Consider the following 21,523-nt stretch of genomic DNA (forward strand, 5'->3'; position numbering starts at 1 on the left):
TCTGTGTAAACCACAGACTGATCAAAACCAGCTTGCTATAATGTGTGTAAGACTGGCGTTATTTAGATACTAATTGATAATAATAAATGCATCAGTTTATCATTTTATTAACTGCAGGGTCTATAAGGAAAGAAAGCAGTCACAGAATAGTGTTGCTGAAGTTTTCAACCCTTTAACTATAGTAGTTGACCATCATTGTTTATTTAAGCAGTTTAACTTTTGAGCTATAGAAAACTGAAAATGCCTTTGAAAAGGGCAGTTTGTTAAAATAATTAAAAGTTTATTTAGTCTTCATTAAAATGGTTTATGTAACCACTCTTTTGCTAAAAGTGCACTTTTTTTAGAGTATACTGTATATTTGTGTTGCCATCTTTTTCAAACACACTATTTATTCATCTGAAGTATTGTATTTGTTTTTCAGAATTATATTTGATGTTCTTTGGGGAAAAAGCATGACTCCAACTCTCTGGATTACTGATAAAAGGAACTATATTTATTACAACAGTACATGTATATACAGCAAAAGGAACAGTAGAAATACAGAAATAGAAGCAAAGCTGGTGTGGTTGGTTTTGAGATTTTTGGTGATGTCTGAAGATTTAGAAGCACTTCCTGTGGACGATGGAGGGGCCAGCCTCATCGTACTCCTGCTTGCTGATCCACATCTGCTGGAAGGTGGACAGAGAGGCCAGGATGGAGCCACCGATCCAGACGGAGTATTTCCTCTCAGGGGGAGCAATGATCTGGAAGGAGTGGATAGGAAAATCAGGAATGAAGTACATATTAGAACATTTTACACCATGCCAAAATTTGAACAAAAGGCTTGCTTATTTCTTCTTTGACAAAATACATTTTAATAACTTTGCACTCCTTGGACTCACTTTGATCTTCATTGTGCTGGGAGCCAGGGCAGTGATTTCTTTCTGCATACGATCAGCAATACCAGGGTACATGGTGGTACCACCAGAGAGCACGTTGTTGGCATACAGGTCCTTACGGATATCAATGTCACACTTCATGATGCTGTTGTAGGCCGTCTCATGAATGCCAGCAGACTCCATACCTGGGGAAAAGTTGTAAAGAGGTAAGTATTCATGCAGCTAACAGTGGTGGTCGTTGCAATACATTTAAGATGTAGACAATAAAACAAGAAGAAACTCAGGAGATAAAATGCTACTAGTTATCATTTACACATCATTTTAGTAAGATTCGTAAGTGTCTATGAATTAATAGCGTTATAGATATAAAGGGCTATTAGGGGAGGCTATACTGAACTCAGAACTCCAGTATAGTGTATTATGAATTATATTTATACACAGCCTATATATGGCTTTATTGTTCTTATGGGACATTAGGTCCCATGAGAACAATACACCTAAGTAGATACTACTATTGCTGGTATTGGTATGAAACCAAAATATATTTTGTGCCTTTCTGTGAATGTGCGGTGGATCGACTGACCAATAAAAGAAGGCTGGAACAAGGTCTCCGGGCAACGGAAACGCTCGTTTCCGATGGTGATGACCTGACCGTCAGGGAGTTCATAGCTCTTCTCCAGGGAGGAGGACGATGCGGCTGTGGCCATCTCATTCTCAAAGTCCAGAGCCACGTAACACAGTTTCTCCTTGATGTCACGCACAATCTCACGCTCAGCTAAATGGAGGAAATATCACAGTTCAGTCAACCAGGAAAAGTCTGTTTATATCTAGAACGTTCAGAATTCCGTTTGACAAAGCACGGTCACAGTATATGCATATTGCCTGTTCAGGAATTTGGAAACTGTAGGTAAGCTCATGTGATTAAAAGGCTAAAAATGTTGAAATAGATCACTGTTTACAGTTTACATTTTTCATTAAAATTCTGTGGGATTGTTTTTGGCTAAAGTTGGTAATTTTCTTACCAGTGGTGACAAAGGAGTAACCACGCTCAGTCAGGATCTTCATCAGGTAGTCAGTCAGGTCTCGACCAGCCAGATCCAGACGCATGATGGCGTGGGGCAGAGCATAACCTTCATAGATGGGCACATTGTGGGTCACACCATCACCGGAGTCCAGCACAATACCTGTCCAGTGAAGGCAGTAGTTTGTTAGAAGAAAATATGCACAGATTGATATGGTTTAACTTACATGCGACATTGCACAGAAGAGGGCTCACCAGTGGTACGGCCGGAGGCATAGAGGGACAGCACAGCCTGAATGGCCACATACATGGCTGGGACGTTGAAGGTCTCAAACATGATCTGGGTCATCTTTTCTCTGTTGGCTTTGGGATTGAGGGGAGCCTCTGTCAGCAGGGTGGGATGCTCCTCTGGGGCCACACGGAGCTCGTTGTAGAAGGTGTGGTGCCAGATCTGTGAATCCAGGAAAGAATGATGTTATTTGTTGACAAAAATAACATTTCAGTTTTCCCACATCTTTATATCTTTCGCACCTTCTCCATGTCGTCCCAGTTGGTGATGATGCCATGCTCGATTGGGTACTTCAGAGTCAGGATACCCCTCTTGCTCTGGGCCTCGTCTCCCACGTAGCTGTCCTTCTGACCCATACCTACCATCACACCCTGAGAATGAATAAAACAAACAAACTCAAGCTCAAGACTTAAAAACAGACATCTTGTGACAGGGCAACAAATATGTAATCTCCCAGAAACTTGGGGCCTTTCCCGTATTCCAACCTGGTGACGAGGACGTCCAACAATGGATGGGAAGACAGCACGGGGAGCATCATCACCGGCAAACCCAGCCTTGACCAGGCCAGAACCGTTGTCGCACACCAAGGCAGTGGTCTCGTCGTCGTCACACATGTTTGGTCTGTACCGGGCTGGCTTTCTATATAACACAAAAAATAGAAATTAATCAGAATTTTATGGTATATTTACAGAAATGTTTAAATGCATATTATTTCCATTTAAAGAAGCAGAAGTTCACATGAAGAAACAAAGTTGTGCAATTCTATGAAATAATGTAGCGCTATGTTCAGTATGAAGACACTTTTGAGTAGTCTAATCTCTCTGAGCCTTATAGCTGCTTGAAAAGCCAAAACAGGACCACCACCACACACTCATGGGTCTATTTTCAGCCTCTGGACTCTTGTAAAGCCCCCTCTGCCCCCACAACCCCTTCTTAGTATCTCATCGTTAAGCCAGAGCCAGTTAACAGCTGAGGCAGTGTGACTTTTGACAAGTGGCAGTGGAGGCCTGGCTCTCCTCTCAGCTGTCGCCACATAGTAGTCTCCTCTGTTTGGATGGAGACCATGTGCTTGGAGTCTTCCAGGCTCTCAGGCCTGAGCCTGCATCCCAAGTGCCAGCATCCCCTCTTTGAAGAGTCTTACCGCTGTCCTATTCTGTCTAATATGTCCTATAGTAGGCCACAACCCTGTAAACCTTAGAGACTGCTGTCTGTAACTGTGAATATGACCAAGTTACAAAAACTTGATTTTGAGAAACATAAAACTTGAATATAAAGGTATATTTTACCAATTATTATGTTCAGTAAATTAGTCTAATTATCAGTTTAGTTCAAGTAACATAACAGTTACATAAAAATCTGTAAAAAATCTTTATCTGTTGCTTTCCATACTACACAGCCCGACATTTAAATATAACCTAGAAATGTGGGAAATGACCTTTTTCAGAATGCTCTTTAACTTGTGCTAAAAACAGTAAAAACAGTAAAGCATCAGTGAGGAAGCCTTTTTAAGAAAAAATAATGAACTGATAATTTTCCTTATGTTGAGTCTAACCTGAGCTAGTGTTGTTTGCCTGTTTCTCCGAGTCAAGCATCACATATATCCTCCACCCTAAGTCTTGATGGCAACTGACTTGCCCTTATATACCGCAGCAGCCCTTAAACTATTCAGCACACACAACTTATCCTTTTACCACTCTTCAACAAAACAATAAAACATCTGCTTAGGCAAGAAACAACTTCTAGCTGTAATGAATACAGTATATCCATGTACTGGCTGTAATATACAGCAGCACTATCTGGTCATCCTCACTGACACCTATCCTCCAAAAAGCAGCATCTGAAACACAGCAATGATCCAGCAAAAGGACTCACCAAGTTGTAACCACAAGACTGGAGTTTCCACTGGGACAAAGGGGCAAGGGTGCAAGGGGTTCCTTAAATATGCCTCTGCGTCCTGGAGCTGGGGGACGGTGGGCGGGCTCAAGGGTTCACACAAGCCCAAATTAAGTGTTGCTCAGCAAAATAGTCCATTAAAGTGGATCCTGTGTCAGGAAATACCACCAATCTATAGAGATGCTGTCCTGGACATTGAATGCCATAGATAGAAGTAAGGGGGGGGGGGAAGCAGCAAGTGGAAAATTTATTAAAGATAGATGATTACATTATGAAGTATTTAAAAGGTACATGAAGGTTAAATGTGATAAATGACAGTGAATGTGGATCTTCTATATGATTAAGGATTTTAATGTTATATGCATGGGAGTATTATTAAAACCAATATTATTTGTACATGAAAATAGTGAATTTAGTTGTATTTTAGCTGTCAAATTATTTTTGTGGATTCTTTATAAATATAAAAGCTGAGCTTGTCGTACTCCCATCAGGGAAAAACAATCAGCTGCAAAACCATCAGTAAATAGTTTGTAATGGAGATTTATGCATAGCAACACATTTCTCCCATTCATAGTTTGTGGAGCTGCCATTCAGATCCCGAGGGATGTGTTAATATGACTAAGCTCAAACAGGGTCCTGGGGATGTGGATGATTAGATGGTGTGACAGTAATACGAGATCTTGCCTGAGCAGTCTGGTTAAGGAGTCGTCTACGGTGGACCTGCCTGGGAGAGTTTGCCAACGTCGTTTGTAAAGAGTGGGGGCCATAAAATTCCAGATAGCTGAGAGGCAATCATGTAAGGGGGTAAATGGAGGGAGCTAAAGGCAGTTCCAAAACCTCCACCAGACAACAGACTCCTGGGATGGCAAATGCAAGAGTGACGAGTATCCGTTCTCTGTTCTGATTGGCTCCAGAGTGTCCTTTTAGGGAAATACAGAGCAGCAGGTGCCAGAGTCTGCACGTCGCCACACACACAGCGTAGCTCACACTCCTTATTCGTCAACTCACACTACCCCCATGTTGAAGCCAGAACAGGCAACAGCGAGTGCAGAAAGAATGTAAATACCCCCCGCAACATCAAGACTTTGAAATATTCCATTTGTAGCCATGTGCAAGGCAAAGGCACTACTAACCTACTTGTTGTTTTTTTCTACTCACATTTTTTTGACTCTCACGGTCTGTTTATACAATTCAACGTCCAAAAATTTGTTTTTTCACTGGATATCGCAACTTTCTTAAATTGTCCAGTTTATCAAATTTGCTGCGTAACGTTGGAAGGCATGAGCAGAATCATTTTTGTAATCAAGACAGATTTGAAAAGGATCTGGGGTCTTGTAAAGAGCTTGATATATCACTGGTGATCTCAGTGTCTATGGGGACTCCAACAAGAAAATCAGGCACGACCGCCCTGTGTTGATGTTGGATAGACTGTGCATAGATTATGTCAGGTCATATCTGAACACTGTGTTCTTCTATTTTCTATATTTACATTTTTATAGCAGCAGCAATCATAGTGCATGACCGCAGTGCTTCAGGAGTCATTTGCCCTCTGATGATCTGCAAAAGGACTTAGAATTGAAAAAAGCATTCAGATCATATAGTTGGACAAGAAAACATGAATTCCTGCTTTTACGTGCACTCATGTTGTTGGCAAAGATGGACTTTCTACATATTAAATAGATATATGTGGTAGTTAAAAATCATATTTAACTGCAACTGAGTTAAATAAAGCAGTTTTATATATGGCTCTGCATTTATTTTGGAGCTATTTATTTGAGACTTTATAGACTGTGTGTTTTATTTGTGAAGAATAAAAAAATAACTAGAATTACTGCAGTAAAGTGTAAAAGTGTTACAACAGAAATGCTCAAATATACCTGTTTCAATATGGCGTTAGTGTGTGCTCACCATAATCTGGCTTGTTGTTCTGAGCAAAAACATATGAAGCAGAAAGATCACACCAGCCTTTGGGTGAAACTGCTTCTGTGTTTTGTCAACAGCTCCCTTCAAGTCAAAGAAGCACTTTTTGGCAGTCCTATCTTTATCGCCAGGTCTTAATCAGGAAAAAAGAGAATGGTCTTAAATGGGTCATGGTTTTGAGGGACATTCGTCCTTATAAGGGAATGTAGGAAGCACACAGTATGTCTGTCTTGACAGCTGCCTCCTTTGCAGCCCCCCACGTCCACATGCACACACTTAAGCAGCTGTTAGCAACAACTGCTTCTGCACAGCCTGTTAGGTACACAGGGGTTTGTTTATCATTTGACCATTTACAATATACCTTTCAGAAAAAAAAAAGACTGCTCTACATTTTCTAAAAATGTAGTGCTACACATTAGCAATTTGAGTAAAAGTTCATTTCTTCAGCATTTGAGGACCGTAAGGTTAAGCTATAAAGAATCTGCTGAATTTAGGTTAGATTGCTTTCAAATAGTTTTTTATATCTTCTAAACCTGAGTAGGTCTGAGATTATGTAAAAACAGTTTTTTTAAATGTGTGTTCCCAGAGAGCAAGGAGACACTGAAACAATGTTTAGTCAATATCAGGTGATTCTATTGAATCAACGTTGAAATCTGATGTTGACCTAACGTCACTCTTGCACCCTTATTAATACTGAAACGTCAGGTTTTGATATGAAACCAATGTTGAACGCTGACATTGATTTAACATATAATTATGACACACTGTTAATATTGAAACAATGTTAGATTCTGATATTTAAACACTGTTGAACTATGACGTTGATTTTCCACCTCTTTCGCACAGTTGGTTTCTATTGAAACAACAGTAAAATCATGACTGGAAACCTACAGTTACAAATATATACAATCTATAGCTATTTTAATCAATACTAAACTACTGCAAGTTTCCATCAATACTTAAACCACCAGATAATTGTACAAATTGGACACCCTTTATATGTTAAAAATTATGTTACAATGTATCATGTCAATAGTAATATCCCGAAAATATAAAGCATCAGAAACAACAACAAAACAAACAACAAAACAAACAACAAAAAAAGGCCAATAGACATGTATCATTTGCAAAATACTTTATTAAACGACAAAGTTTCCTTTTTACATTTCTTTGTTTCACATCACTTTTTGTTATTTACTCCGGGATGGGGATGGATGTTGGGCGCCCTGCACCACCCATACGATATGGAGCGCATCTGAGCCATTTCTGGACAGCTTGAGCAAAGACAAACTCAGACATAGAGTTCACCCCTACCTGCTGCGTCAGGCCATCTAGGACAAAAATAAACACAAAAAAAAATACAAATAACAAAAAGGGAAAAGGGGAATTAGAGCACATGAATAACCTCTTGTTAATTGTCTTCAGCTGGGAGAAAGTCTGTAAACTACTGGGCTGATAAACATGAAAGTCACCAGTAGGGATGGGTATTGATAAGATTTTAACGATTCCGATTCCATTTTCGATTCTGTTTAACGATTCGATTCTTTATCGATTCTCTTATCGATTCTTATTTTTAAAAAAGGAGAACACTAAAGTCGATTAGCTTAGAACTTTGTTTTATATCTTCTCTTTGAACAAGATAGAAATTTAGGAGTAACATGGCCTTACAAACCCAACAGTGAGATCTTAAGAGATCCACAGCCTACGGCTCTTCAATGGGGTGTCACAGGGTCCCCAGGAAAAAAAATGTAAATGTAAAATAATAAAATAAATATTCTTCTGTAGCAATAACAAAGTGTAACATAAATTATTCTGTAGCAATTACACAAGAATATCCAGAAATGTCCCTGCCTACAATTAAACACATTCACTTACCAAAGTGAAATCGGGGGCATCTGCTGTGGCAAATGGGTGCAAGCCTTTGACCACAAACTCAGTCACTGCTCGGTGACATTCGTCTATCCTGGCCTGAAAGGAGACGCTACCGGTAGACTGCAGCGAGAACTGCCAGCATCTGAGCCAGCCAGACTCTGTCTGTCTCATCACGGTCACCTAAATGCACAGTAATGGCAGGTTTTGTAATAAGGCAGCTAACATAATATGCACTGTTGTTGATTATTTACCTGCCACATTAACGGGAGAGGACGTGCAAACGTTACCGCTGCTGCTGGGTTGAGATTCATGAGTCCGGAGCGGAATTAAAAACACGACATTCATTTAAGGTTATCGTGTGTTTTGTGAGCAAATGCTTTTGCATATTCGTAGTGTTTCCTCCCTTAAATGAAATATCTACTTTGCAAGTATTGCAAGTTGCCCTGTTGTCATCCGTTCTCGTAAAGTATGACCAAACTTTTGAGCATTTGAGCCGCTGGCGCCGTGTTTCCTGCCGAGTAAATGACGCTCCGCAACGTGGTGACGTCATTCGGGGTGACTGGAATCGATAAGGGAATCGTTTGCAAAAATGGCAAACAATTCCAAGGAATTGAAACAGTGGGAACCGGTTCTTGTTGAGAACCGGTTTTCGATACCCATCCCTAGTCACCAGGCGGAAATCAGCAAACTGCCACATCACTTTGATTTTGAAAGAGCTATTAGCAGAACATTTGATATGTCTTAGCATGGTGTGCCGTGTATCCTTTCAAAAAAAGAAAACATGGGTTCCTCGGGATGTACAAACTGTACAACAAGAGGACAAAAGAAGCCGAAGACCTACGACTCCATCTCCAGAGTAACAGGACATAAAAATCTTGTTATTAAGAAAGACAAAGAAATCTAGCAAAGACTGGACAAAGGAAATGTTAAACGCACCCAGCACATCAATTGATCGCTTTATTGTTCACTTTAGGCTCATAAAACAACAATAAAAGGTCAAACTTACCAAATATGCATTTGCACAGCGCTGTCTCTTTAACCCTTTAAGACCTACCATAGAACCAAGTCCGCCAGAGCTTATAGTATATTTTTACATGCTGTGGAGCCATTTTTTGGAGCATTTCAAGTTGCTATACATCAATACAACCATTATAGCCCAAATTTTAATAATATGTCTGCATTAAGTGCATAGTAATTACATAAATTGCAAAAAAGTGCAATAAACTACAAAAAAATTTAAAATCGTTTTTGTTTTTTTAACATATATTTCTAGTTAGAGAAATTTAAGAGGCTTATCCCTCAAAACTGTAAATACAAAAAAGTTGCACAAACTAGTTTCCCACCAAAGGAAATTTATTTTAAGTGTCTTCATAGTTTTATTTTTGAGATACACCAATTTTCATATACTGCAGGAAAAACGAAAAAATATATTATAGTGCAAATTTGCAAAATAACAGCATATGCATCAAAATAAAATATTTCCAGCAGTGCAATATGAGTCCTCAGCATCCCAGAAACGACACAGAAAGTCATAAAGTCAAACATAACTTTTAAAAACACAAATATAGGCTCATATGGCCACGATGGTAAAAAACTACATTTCCGTAAAATGACGTCACTTCCGGTTTCAGGCAGTTCATGCCGGACATGCGATAGTTCACGCTGATGGATCTTATTCTCTCTTTGAAATATTCCAGCTAATTGTTCTGCATGTAGCTAACTGTCACTTTAATGGGAAAAAAACTCACAGCCCAACCCTGTTAGCAGTCCAGAGAGGTACAGCCTCACCCTTTTTCTTCATGCTTCTATCTAAAAGGTGAAGAATTGGGCTGGAAAGGAAGAGAGGGAAAGAAGAGGAAAGAGGAAGGCAGAGATCTAATAGTGGGTGGAAAGAAAGCAGCAAACGAAAGCAAGGAGGCAATGAGAGGGCATAGTAGAAGCAGATAATGTTAAATGGGGAAAGAGGGCAGAAGAGAGGAAGGGGTTAAATGAGGGGGAAATGAAACATGTTAATAATGTTTAAAAGTTGTTTTAAAATGGGGGCTACTCACTTTGGAGAGCCATGAGTGACAAAATGATTTAATTAGAAACACCATTAAATAGTTAATTCATCGTGTCAATAATTAATTAAATGCCTATTCATTTCATTTAAAACACTTAATAAATTATTTCAAATTTTATTTAATTAATTAATTAACCATTGACACATTTAATTAATTATTTAATGGCGTATTTAATTAATTAATTTTGTCACTCCTGGCCCTCCATACCCCTTGCCATGGAAGCGCTCGAGAGCTAGCTAGCGAGCTTCATTGGCTCAGCCATAGCAACAGTAGCGAGTCCCTAGCAACATTTAAGAAGACTAGGTGCAAGATGAAAGTTTCTCTGTCTTTCTCGTATTTCTCATTTCCTGTTGTAAAACTTACAGTCTGGTAATAAATATAGCTTTTTAAATCACTCAAGGCGTTAGTTTTTAAAATGGGGGACAACAAGCAACAAACTAAGCGAATTTTTATCAACGATGTTGACAGATATTCCTCCAAGCACATCGCAAAGGTAAATATAGGGAAAAGAGAGTTTTTATTGTTCCTGCCTAACCAGTCACATTAGTCCATTTTAATATTATTGACTTGTCTGAACAGTTTTTAGCCTCATGCGTGGTGACCTCTGAGGATGAGGAAGAAGCAGAGGCATTAGCCTCCCATGAAGGTGAACCTGCTTTCCATGTCGTCGGTACGGTGTCTCCTTCCTCTAAAGGTGAAAAGTGGGATTTTCTACGGGAGAAATATGAGGTGAGCGAGGTGCTAAATGCGAAAGACTGTGGGACATTGTCATGATCTGGGGTTGCTCCAGTTGGTTAGGTTAGGTACTAGGTTCTAGGTACTAGGTTCTTTATTATTTGTCACATGCATAGTTATACAAGTATAACACACAGTGAAATGTAGCCTGACACGCTCCTCGACGTGTGCAAAAATTGGGGGGGGGGGGTAGAGGAAGAACATTATATATATGTATATATATATACATACATATAGTATATACACTGGGTGAATGTGCAGTAGTAGCAGCAAGCACGTGAATTCTGTACATTAATATGACTAGACATCTGACTATTTTACAGGATAGACAATATAAACATATTTAAAATTAAAGGAATTGAAATGTACATTGTGCCTTGGTTTAGTGTCTGGAAGAGAGTCCTGTCTCAGTCAGTTATAGATGATGTGAGAGGGCGGGTGTGTGTGTTTAGGGCACGGATGGCTTGGGGATAGAAGCTCCTCTTGAGTCTCTCTGTCCTTGCCCGGAAGATGCGGAACCTTCTACCAGATTGCAGAAGTTGGAACAGTTTGTTGCCAGGATGGGACGGGTCCTTCAGTATCTGCGCTGCTCTAGTCTGGCATCTCCTGGTGTAGGTGTCCTGAAGCGGGGGGAGAGCAATCCTGCAGCAGCGTTCTGCTGTACGGATCACTCTCTGGAGAGCTTTTTGGTCCTTCACACAGCTGTTCCCGAACCACGATGTCATGTTCTGTGTGAGGATGCTCTCCACAGCGCCTGTATAGAAAATCCTGAGGATCTTTGGAGAGACCCTGAACTTCTTCAGTTGTCGTAGGTGATACAGGCGCTGCCTAGCCTTTTTGGTCTGGACCTGAATGTGGGCAGCCCATGTCAGGTCTGAGGAGATGTGGACACCAAGATACTTGAAGGACTGCACCCTCTCCACTGGAGCTCCATTGATGATAATGGGCTTGTAGTCTCTGTGCTGACCCCTTCTGAAGTCCACCACCAGCTCCTTGGTCTTGCTGACGTTCAGCTGGAGGTGGTTGTCCTGGCACCACGATGCCAGATTCTTCACTTCATCCATGTAGGCCGCCTCATCGTTGTTGGAGATGGCACCCAACACCATTAGCAACATTATATGCCAAAACATTTGGGTCAGCTGAGTATGTGAATATACTGAATGAGGAGGTTTTTCCATCAATGGGTGCTTTTCTTCCCTGATGAAACAGGTATACATGCAAGATCCACGCCAGGGTTCATTGGGCTTAAGGCATAAAGGAGTGGCTCTGGGAGACATTAATTTCACACATGGATTGGCCACCACAGAGTCCAGACCTTAACCCCACTGAGATTTAGTGAAAAATAAGTGCAACTCTGTATAAAAAAATGTCATGGCATTGCATAAAGTTATCCAATCGATACTCCTGCAAATGCGTGTCGTCATCAAAGCTAACGGTGGTCCTATGAATAATATGAGTATGTGACATTTTTTTGCTCCGGGCAGTGTGTTTATAGAACATCATACGTTAAGATTCTGATAAGGACAAATAATTTTAAATGCCGTATTTTTAAAACCAATTATTTTTAGACTAAGCAACTTTAATTTAAATATATTTATGGACACAGCAAGAACAATTGAACGTTTAATAGGGTATACAATTTCCTTTTGCAGTCACCAAGCAGTGATGAGCTCCTCCAGCACCTGCTGGAGTGTGATGTGGTGGTGTACAACATCTCAGAAAGTGCCACACAGCAACAGGTTGAAGAAGCAACGTGGGTTCTTACAGGTATGACTGTAAGACTTCTACAAGACCAGTGAAGGATTCGATTTTTTAAATCATAGACAAAGATTTTTAAAGGCCGGGTACCTTTAAAGGGCACTGTTTGCAAGATTGTACCTCATGTGCTCATTTTAAATGTATCGCTATCTATCTTCATGAGACAACATTTAAAAGAGACTGCATTGTTCCAATAACATGCTAATGTTGTTTGTCATCCCTGCCCGTTCTTCTTTTACAAACAGCCCTTCATAATGAGATGCTGAGCTTCACGTCTCAGAAATTGTTCATCTTAGTCTCCACTGTAATGACGTGGGCCATGACTAAACCTCAAAACCCAGTGAGTCTGGAGAAAAGCTAAACAGTGTGTGAACTTGTCAGATTTCCATGACTGAGAGTGTAATCTTACTCTTCAGGATGAAACTGATGTTCTGGTATCAGAGGAACAGTTCATAAGAAGAAGGCCTCACCCTGCATTCAGAAAACACCACAGTTTGGAAAAACTTGTGCTAAACCTGGCTAAAGGGGTAAGATTATGATGCTGAAAATCACAGAATCCTCCAAAATATGTTTCACAACAACAGGAGCAATTCATCCCAAGATTTCATAAGGATCCCAGGAAAATAAATATATCTAAAACTAACTAAAAGTGCTCTGATTTTTCAATCTTACAGAAAAAGTCCAAACTTGCCGGTTATGTTGTAGCTAGTGGCCTTCAGTATGGAAAGGGGGAGGACCTCTTTCATTACTTTTTCAAGGTAATATTAACACATTAACACATTTTTACACTGCATGTCTTTGTCTATACTGCTTGAATAATATGTATTTGATATTTCTAAAAGGTTTCTTGGCTGATGGAGTTTCCAAAAGTTCCCATATTTGGACATGGCACAAATTACATTCCCACGATTCATGTATCTGACCTTGGAGGGTGAGTTTATTTAACTGTACTTCTGCACATATGCTATATATACTTGGAGATAAATGGCACAGACCTGGACTAAATATATATTTGTCTTGCAGAGTGATCCAGAACATCATTCAACTCAGACCAAGACCAAAGTACATTGTTGCCATTGATAATTCCAGGAACACTTTAGAGGATATTGTACAGGTGATTTTGTGATTCTAATTTCAACTAGAACAGCTAGACTTTTCATTATGAAGAAAAACAGTAGATTGAAAACTACACTCACTGGCCACCTTATTAGTTATAGTAATTCAGTTGCTTGTTAATGTGAATGTTAGCATTCACATGGCAGCGACTGAGTGCACATAGCCATGTAGACATGGTCAAACCGACTTGCTGCAGTTCAAACCGAGCATCATTATAGGGAAAACTACTCACATGGGCTCACCAAAATATATATAGCAACAGCAAATAACACACCATGCCACAAAGCTCAAATCATCTCACACTTTTCTTGAAGATGACAGACAGATGACATCATTTCAGTGTACTCAAATGGCCTTGCCATTCACCCGATCAGAATCCAATAGAGCACCTTTGAGATGTGGTGGTGGATTTTGAGATCCAGCTACTGTGTGATGATGTCATGTCAAAATTTCTGAGGAATTTTTCCAGCACCTTGATGAATCTATGCCATGAAGAATTAAGGCAGCTTTGAAGGTAAAACGGTATCTAATAACTAGTAAGGAGCGCCCCATAAAGTGTCCAGTGAGTGTATTTATAGGAAGAATACTCTTTTGAGGTGATGAAAATCCAACTGAGATCCTTTGTCAGAAGTCACGTTTGGCAAAGAAGGAGAAAAAACACACAAAACAATCTCTTTCTTACCTTTATGTCTTTAGATGATAAGTCATGCGCTTGGACCAGAAGAAATTCAGAAATTACCACCACAGGAAGCGATTGTCATGAAGGCGTTTAAGGTACTGTAAACTATGTGATTTATTTTATTTCATTTTAAGATGATTTCGATTTTTTTTCTGCCTATAATGCAAAGATCTAGAGCTCTACATATAAGTATTTTAAGCAGACTACTCACCCAAGCTTAGTACTGCTATTACTGTCACTTGCAAATGTAAATGTTTTCTTTAGTCCCTGAAAGTGTTGCAATAACAGCTTGTGACACAAGGAAAAGACTCAAAAGTTTGCGTTCAATTTCTGTTGTTGAGAGATTTAAAATGTATTTTCTTTCCGAGCTGTTTGCTGTTACAACTCCAGTTTCTGTAAATATGGATCAAATAAACTATCTGCTGTTTGTTTGGCTTGTAGTAAACATCTGTGCTATTTAGATGTTTGCTGAAAAATATTTATTATCAAACACACTGTTGGTAATTTAACACCTTTTTATTTCAGCCAGAGGAACTGGAGTGCCTCGGCATCAACCTCCGCCTGGAGACCTTTATCATAAATGACTTTTTCAACCTAAGCTGGACGTCCGAAGCTGGGATGGTTGAAAACATGGATAACATTGTGCAGGAATACAAAGACGCCTGGCAGCTGCTTGTGAGTGTTCCAAGTCTGTCAAATTAAATTTCATCAATCCATTTATGCAAATTAGTGCATCTTTTAGGATGTGCTACATCATTTGCTTAAGTCATCATAAATTTTGAGAAAACCTGAAATAGAAAAGAAAATACTTTTCTCACTTTTTTCCCAGTATATTTGTATATTACACATCATTATATTACTATAGTATTATATTGTAATTCATACGTTCTGATTTGTGGAGAATTTTAAAAAAAATACCATCTGGTCATTCTGCAAAAAATTTATCAGATGGTAGGCACTGCAGCTGCAGATGAGGACACTGCATTGCTCTGAATAATCAATTAAGCAACTAATTATGAAGAGCTCATCGATTCATCTTGGGATTCATGCCAGTCCATGTGTTCAATTTGAAGAGATTTTGAAAAACCTATTGAAGACCGAAAGTTGTCCCAACTGTTATCTGGAATGTGTGACAACAACGTTAGCTCTTCATTCCACTGCCGTAATCACAAGTGTTAAATACGACTGTGTGTGTAAATCATAGACAGAAAATGAGTATGAAAATGTAGGTAAAAATGTATGTATCCTACAAAACGTAGGTGTCCCACTTGGTGGCAGGAAAACTGAAAATTGAGCTACAATGCATCCAGTGTTTGTTTCTGTATCTCTCGCTTGTTCTTTCATGACAGCTGATCATTTCTGAAAAACAAAAACTTTTCTGAATCATCGACTTTTTAAAAAATTGTTCTTGTTTAGCCCATTCGAATCTTGCTGCTTGGACCTCCAGCTGTGGGGAAAACCACCCTTGCAGGAAAGCTCTGCCATCATTACCGGTTGCATCAAATCAAGCTCAAAGAGGTCCTCGAAGAGAAGATTGCACAACTGGTCAGTGGAAGCAGAACTGCACATACATACCAGACAGTTGATTTTCCTCTCACTGCTGTCCTGCAGCTACAGGAAAATGTGCTGCCCTCCTGTGGAAGTCTTTCTGTGAAGGCAGTCGATGTACTAATGCAGGTGTACTTTGAGACTTGTTATGTGGTACCAGTGACATTTAAAAATAAAGAAAATCTCTTATGTTTCTTTTGTATGCTGCAGAAGGAGATAGTAAATGGACCTAACCCTGAAAATATCAGTCAAGAGATAATGACTGCTGCACAGACACAACTGGGGAATATTCACAAAAGCATGAAAGAAAATCAAGGTTGGTAACAGAATTATAACCCTAAATAATATAATCTTGTGAGGCTGAAAACTGCAAAACACGTTTGATTTATTTAAAAATCTTTCTTTGAAGTCTTTTTCAGTCTAGGTTTTTTTTTCTTTTACTTGAAACTTACTTGAAAAGTCTCTAAAACAACACGCTTTTGTGGAAGGATGGACAGCATTGTAAATCACAATTTGTCGGGGTCTCTGTTTCGAAAGGCTTCAATTTACCCAAACTCTCAGATTCTGTGTGTCTGTGTTCAGATTTCTGTGGTTTATTCAAACTAGTGTTTTGTTCCATCAGGTCGACTGGTTGACCGTCTCCTTTTTGAAATTGTGGAAGAAAAACTAAACTCAAAGCCATGTAAGAACCAAGGCTTTGTTCTTGATGGTTTCCCTAAGACTTATGAGCAAGCGAAGATGATTTTCTCTGGTAGGTTTCATCAATTATTTGAGTCACTGTATAATCTTTTAAAGTCTTTGTCTCATAAAGTATAGCGCTTGTTTCTGTTGCTCAGATGTGAATGTGGATGAGGATGCTGGGAAAGAGGATTTGGCATTGATGTCCAAAGCACCAGCCTACAAACAGGCCATCGCTCCAGGTTGTTTATGTCTTTGTTATGTCTTTGTCTAAGCCTTTGCTGACTTATCAGAATGGACTTACTTCTGTTTCCAACATGTGTTGCAGAGTATGTTTTTGCCCTTGATGCATCAGATGACTTCCTGACAAGAAGAGTACAAGGACTTCCAGAAAACGTGGCAGAAAAAATGCGCTACACCCAGGATGAATTTGTACCTCGCCTGACAAAACACAGACAGCTCAGTGGAGCTGAGGAAACAGTGTGTGACTACTTTGATCAGATTGAGATTCACCCATTACATATCGGTACTGTCTGCAAAGCCACCACAACACTGCACTCTGATAAACTGATCACAAACAAGAGGCAAAGAGTACTGAAGAGCCCATAAATGATAAACCATGAACAGAACAGTGAAGCTGTCAAACATTTCAGAACATGTTTGGTGAGAGTGTCCGACTGTCTCCATATTGTCTGTTTCTATTAGTCTTTTGCTCTTTTCAGCGTCAGGGGCCAGATGTATAATATTATGTAGATTCAATGTGTAACCCTATACATGTACAGAAAGGTAGAAAGTAAACTGCAACCATTATTAGCAGTCAGTTACCCACGAAAAAAAGGTCTTTCCTGTTTACAGTGGCTCTGTTTGTGTGATTTCTTCTTCTCCAGAGGTCAGGACAGATGATCCAGAATACACAGACATCATGAAGATGATCACACGGGTGGTGGGCCCTCCTAAGAATTATGGCTTGAGTCCAGAGGAGCAGGAGGAGCAGGACCAGAAAAAAGAGGAAGAGAGGAGGCAGAAACGGTCCGCAGAGGCTGCTGAGAGGAAACTCAGGAATGAGGCTGTACTGGCTGAGATGGCTGCTCAGTATGAGGACTGGGTAAGTAACACTGTGAGTGTTTCATACCAGAAGATGCAGAGGAGCAAATGACTCTTAAATACTAACTGCAGGTTAAATGATTTAATCATTAGCAGAAAAATTTATCAGAGGTGAAGAGACAAGAGAGTGAGCAGCTGGAAGTTCAAGCTCTTCCCCTGCGAAACTACCTGATGAAGTATGTGATGCCCTCGCTCACTGAGGCCATGGTAAAGTGCAGCGAGATTAAACCGGAGGACCCTGTTGACTTTTTGGTATTTAAAAAAAACCCTTTCCAACAGAATTACCTTTGTTGAACATCAGTGAGCTGATACGGCAGTTGAATTTTTTTTAATTGTTTTTTCAGGCGGAATATCTTTTACGACAAGAAGAATGAGAATTGCTCCGATGAAGGCCGTGCTCCGATGCTATTGAGCAGCATTTTTATGTTGTTACACTGTTACAGTATTGTAATTAAGATGAAATGGTTTGAAGAGAATTTTGTTAAAGAATGTGTTATCTGCACACTACAAAATGAACTCAGCATTCAATTAAAAAACTTGTACAAAAAGCTCATCACCAAAAATAAATATTTAGCATTGACAGTAAAATTAACTTTTAACAGTTAATTTTTAACACACCTTAAGTATCAATTGTACTACATGCTCATAGGTGTAGTAGAAGTATGATTACAGCTCTGTCCCCTCTGAGCATCCAGCTGGTGGGTGACTCAGCTCAGACTATTGCTGAGTAAGCACTTACTGGAAGAACAACTATGCTGGGACTGGTTTTATGATAACACGGTACTATTTAGAATTAGCACTGTGTAAGGCTCTGCAGGTATTGAAGTAGAACTTTGTAAATATATTTTCATTGATATATTGTTATACCTTGTTCATATGGAATGGAATCTAATGTATTTTCTGCATATGTTAATATTTATCAAAATAATAAAAATAGATGTTGCTTTTCTAGTTATTAATAATAAAAATAAATAAAATTAAACTGCAAGGGAGAAATTCAGTGAGTAAAATTTGAGACTTCACTCCAGCCATTTTTTTTTAAATTTGTTCTTTCAACACTAGATGGAGCAGGTAGTCTTTCTGTAAACTTTACAGAGAAAGGAAAGATTGTTACTTCAGTTAATCTGTTTGGGTTTTTTTAATTATGTGTTTCTCAATTCTTCCAAATAACAAGACAGTGTTTATGTTCTGCTGTTCTGCTTTCTTGCTGTGCTGAATAAATTAGTCTGCACAAAGAAAAAGCCTTTGTTGTGATATTCTTGTAAAATATGTCATAAAATAAGAGTGGGGCATTCCTGTTGTAGTGGTCATTAAAGGCCAAGTCTGCAGTCTGCTTTGTAGTCTGTGACTGAGGAGGGAGCTGTCTCTAGGCTCACTTATGCTCCATAGAGAATACAGTGGCTTGCAAAAGTATTCGGCCCCCTTGAACTTTTCCACATTTTTTCACATTACAGCCACAAACATGAATCAATTTTTGTTGGAATTCCTTCTTGCCACAGATTCTCGATTGGATTTAGACACCAGACAGGTCAGGGATAAAGTTAATGAGAAATTTAAAGCAGGCTTAGGCTACAAAAAGGTTTCCCAAGCCTTGAACATCCCACGGAGCACTGTTCAAGTGATCTTTCAGAAATGGAAGAAGTATGGCTCAACTGTAAACCTACCGAGACAAGGCCATCCACCTAAACTCACAGGCTGAACAAGGAGAGTGCTGATCAGAAATGCAGCCAAGAGGCCCATGGTGACATGGTGATTCCCTGCAAATGTCCCGTTTGCAGTTTGCCACAAGCCATGTGGGGGACACAGCAAACATGTGGAAGAAGGTGCTCTGGTCAGATGAGACTAAAATGGAACTTTTTGGCCAAAATGCAAAACGCTATGTGTGGCGGAAAACTAACACTGCACATCACTCTGAACACACCATGCCCACTGTCAAATATGGTGGTGGCAGCAAATATGGTGTAATAAATAATGTTACGGTGTCAAACAGTCTCAAAAAGAAATACTTGGTGTGTAAATATTTAATTTACATACAAGGCTTGTGGAGATATGGTGACAAAGAGCCTTATTTTACTCTTTATTATGATTTAATTTTTCAAAGTATACACTACGCAAACTCAAACTTCAGTTCCTGTAGTGGCCGCCCACCAGAGTCACGTTAAAATGCTATTTTTTTACAACATTACTAATTGTTCTTTTTTGGATAGTTTCACCCTTCATACCTCTAGTGGGTGAGTTAAAACACACACACACAGTTAGCTAACCAAGTTGTGTCTGCTATGCTTTTCAAAAACATCCAAAGGTTTATGCTTAAACATTGTGTGTCTGTGCAGTGGATCAGTACAGTTTATTAATGTTTGCTAACAAACCTCTTACCCAAACTGATATGTATACTTATATATCCATTTTTTGTACCACTTGTGCCCTGTACATGAAACAAGTATTATCAGTTATTTGGAAAAAACAAACAAACTGCTTAACGCAGTCGCAAGATTCAACCTGGACTGGCTGTAAGGTAACACAGAAATAACACACCCCACATTTCTTTGAAAGTGAAGTCAATCAGATGCTTTCCAGATGGCATTGCTTGGTGCATGAAAATCTTCATGTATTTTTCTGCATTCATAATTTCATCAGTTTTAACAAGATCCACAACTGACTGAAATGTGGCTGTAAACCATTACAGAGCCTCCACCGTGTTTTACAGATGGCCATAAACACTGTTGTACCTTTCACCTGACCTCCTTTGTACATACTTGCAGTGACTTGAACCAAAAATGCTCAAATTTGGATTTATCACTTCCTGTTTTTCTGTATCTCGGTTTTTTCTGACAGGCTGCTAGATATTACTTTGCGTTGCAAGTAATATCAACCCTCCTTTTAAATTGGTGTGGTTTCAACCACCTTCTAGGGCAGCATTTCTTTCCCTCAGCCCTTGTGCCACATATTGATATATTGTTCCACATTTTGGTTGGCTCTAGTTTTTAAAAGACAACACTATATTATTGAGGTGTTTCTGATGCCTGGCTTTTCTCCTCTGGCTATGAAGAAAGCATGGAAGGCTGTCATCATGGGTCAAATTCAGGTCAAATAACCCATCACCGTCTTTTGCTGCCTTAGCTATACACAAATAATTCACCTCAAAGTTCCAAGATGTTCAGATTTCAGTAGAACTTGTACGACAGCATAAAGTAAATTAGATGCAATTACAAGAAATACTGAGAAACTACTGGGGTAAAGGTGGTGGAAGGCTTTTCAAAGACTCGTTTCATTTTTACAGGAACATGACATAAAACGACACGCATCACATCATATGTCATCACATGTCCCTTTAAGGCTGTCTCACAGCATTAACAGTGTGTTCCATATTATCCTATACACATACATAGTCTTTGACTCACATTTAGCTTCCTGAGATTTGGTTAACCTTCCTGTTGAGGGAACTATTTACCACTTTAGGTAATAAATGATAAAATCACATGCATTTAGACTGATCTGTGCCCAAAAGGTGTGTCTGCTGTATAAACCATTCTTTAATTTTGGGATTTTCCTTCAATAATAATTCAATTTTAGCATGTAAATCCCATCAGAATAATAGGAGATCTACCAAACTTCTCAATTTGATGGCGATGTCCTTGCATGTGTGGAAGAGATGGAGTGTAGAGGAGTAAAATACTGGCGAGGAAGGGTATAATTAGCAGGAGGTGAAAGGTTCGTCTCAATCAGCCACAGTAAGTGTTGGCAGTCACACTGTGAGAGCCTGACTGGTCTGGCAGAAGCAAATTAAAACAGATTTCCCCTGCAGAGAGCAGGTCCAGCTCTGTCACCGATATTTAATTTCATATTTATTGAGCAATCTCCTGCCAAACTCCCATAGTTCCCATAATTCATGTCAGTGTAGATGTGTGCATGGTTTAGCTTTTACTGGCCCCAAAATTCAGCCAGCTCCTCCCTCGTTTCCAGTATTTT

At 39.4% G+C, this 21,523-nt stretch overlaps 2 protein-coding genes across 3 annotated transcripts; one reads left to right on the forward strand and one right to left on the reverse strand.

Moving 5' to 3' along the window:
* Positions 1 to 471: 471 nt before the first annotated feature.
* Positions 472 to 4,167, reverse strand: actc1a (actin alpha cardiac muscle 1a). The gene is made up of 8 exons (XM_082505236.1): positions 4,061 to 4,167; positions 2,674 to 2,827; positions 2,431 to 2,559; positions 2,155 to 2,350; positions 1,901 to 2,062; positions 1,462 to 1,653; positions 882 to 1,063; positions 472 to 743 (listed from the first exon to the last, which is right to left on the reverse strand). The coding sequence occupies exons 2-8, from the start codon at positions 2,800 to 2,802 to the stop codon at positions 600 to 602; spliced, it is 1,134 nt and encodes a 377-aa protein (XP_082361362.1). The 5' UTR covers positions 2,803 to 2,827; positions 4,061 to 4,167; the 3' UTR covers positions 472 to 599.
* Positions 4,168 to 10,132: 5,965 nt separating this feature from the next.
* On the forward strand, positions 10,133 to 18,746 carry ak7a (adenylate kinase 7a). 2 transcript variants are annotated; one of them, XM_082504525.1, is made up of 18 exons: positions 10,133 to 10,429; positions 10,516 to 10,665; positions 12,324 to 12,438; positions 12,675 to 12,769; positions 12,846 to 12,956; positions 13,104 to 13,187; positions 13,272 to 13,360; positions 13,453 to 13,543; positions 14,242 to 14,319; positions 14,750 to 14,899; positions 15,641 to 15,769; positions 15,983 to 16,088; positions 16,395 to 16,523; positions 16,609 to 16,692; positions 16,779 to 16,976; positions 17,338 to 17,555; positions 17,648 to 17,806; positions 17,899 to 18,746. In XM_082504525.1, the coding sequence occupies exons 1-18, from the start codon at positions 10,352 to 10,354 to the stop codon at positions 17,926 to 17,928; spliced, it is 2,094 nt and encodes a 697-aa protein (XP_082360651.1). In that variant the 5' UTR covers positions 10,133 to 10,351; the 3' UTR covers positions 17,929 to 18,746. The 2 variants fall into 2 exon arrangements, with proteins under 2 accessions (XP_082360651.1, XP_082360652.1); XM_082504526.1 differs by lacking the exons at positions 17,648 to 17,806; positions 17,899 to 18,746 and having other exon boundaries at positions 10,134 to 10,429; positions 16,779 to 16,930; positions 17,338 to 17,459.
* The last annotated feature ends 2,777 nt before the right edge of the window (positions 18,747 to 21,523 follow it).

This window comes from Aulonocara stuartgranti (assembly GCF_965226115.1).
Source record: "Aulonocara stuartgranti genome assembly, chromosome: 15".
Classification (NCBI taxonomy): Eukaryota; Metazoa; Chordata; class Actinopteri; order Cichliformes; family Cichlidae; genus Aulonocara; species Aulonocara stuartgranti.

Bases quoted from the DNA above. Each gene is read 5' to 3' on its own strand.
- ak7a (XM_082504525.1), top strand. From the start codon at position 10,352: ATGGGGGACAACAAGCAACAAACTAAGCGAATTTTTATCAACGATGTT. The intron at 12,770-12,845 runs GTGAGTCTGGAG...CTTACTCTTCAG, and splicing joins TGACTAAACCTCAAAACCCA to GATGAAACTGATGTTCTGGT. The intron at 16,089-16,394 runs GTTGGTAACAGA...TTGTTCCATCAG, and splicing joins AAGCATGAAAGAAAATCAAG to GTCGACTGGTTGACCGTCTC.
- actc1a (XM_082505236.1), bottom strand. From the start codon at position 2,802: ATGTGTGACGACGACGAGACCACTGCCTTGGTGTGCGACAACGGTTCT. The intron at 2,560-2,673 runs GTTGGAATACGG...ATTCATTCTCAG, and splicing joins TTGGACGTCCTCGTCACCAG to GGTGTGATGGTAGGTATGGG. The intron at 744-881 runs GTGAGTCCAAGG...CACTCCTTCCAG, and splicing joins CCAGCACAATGAAGATCAAA to ATCATTGCTCCCCCTGAGAG.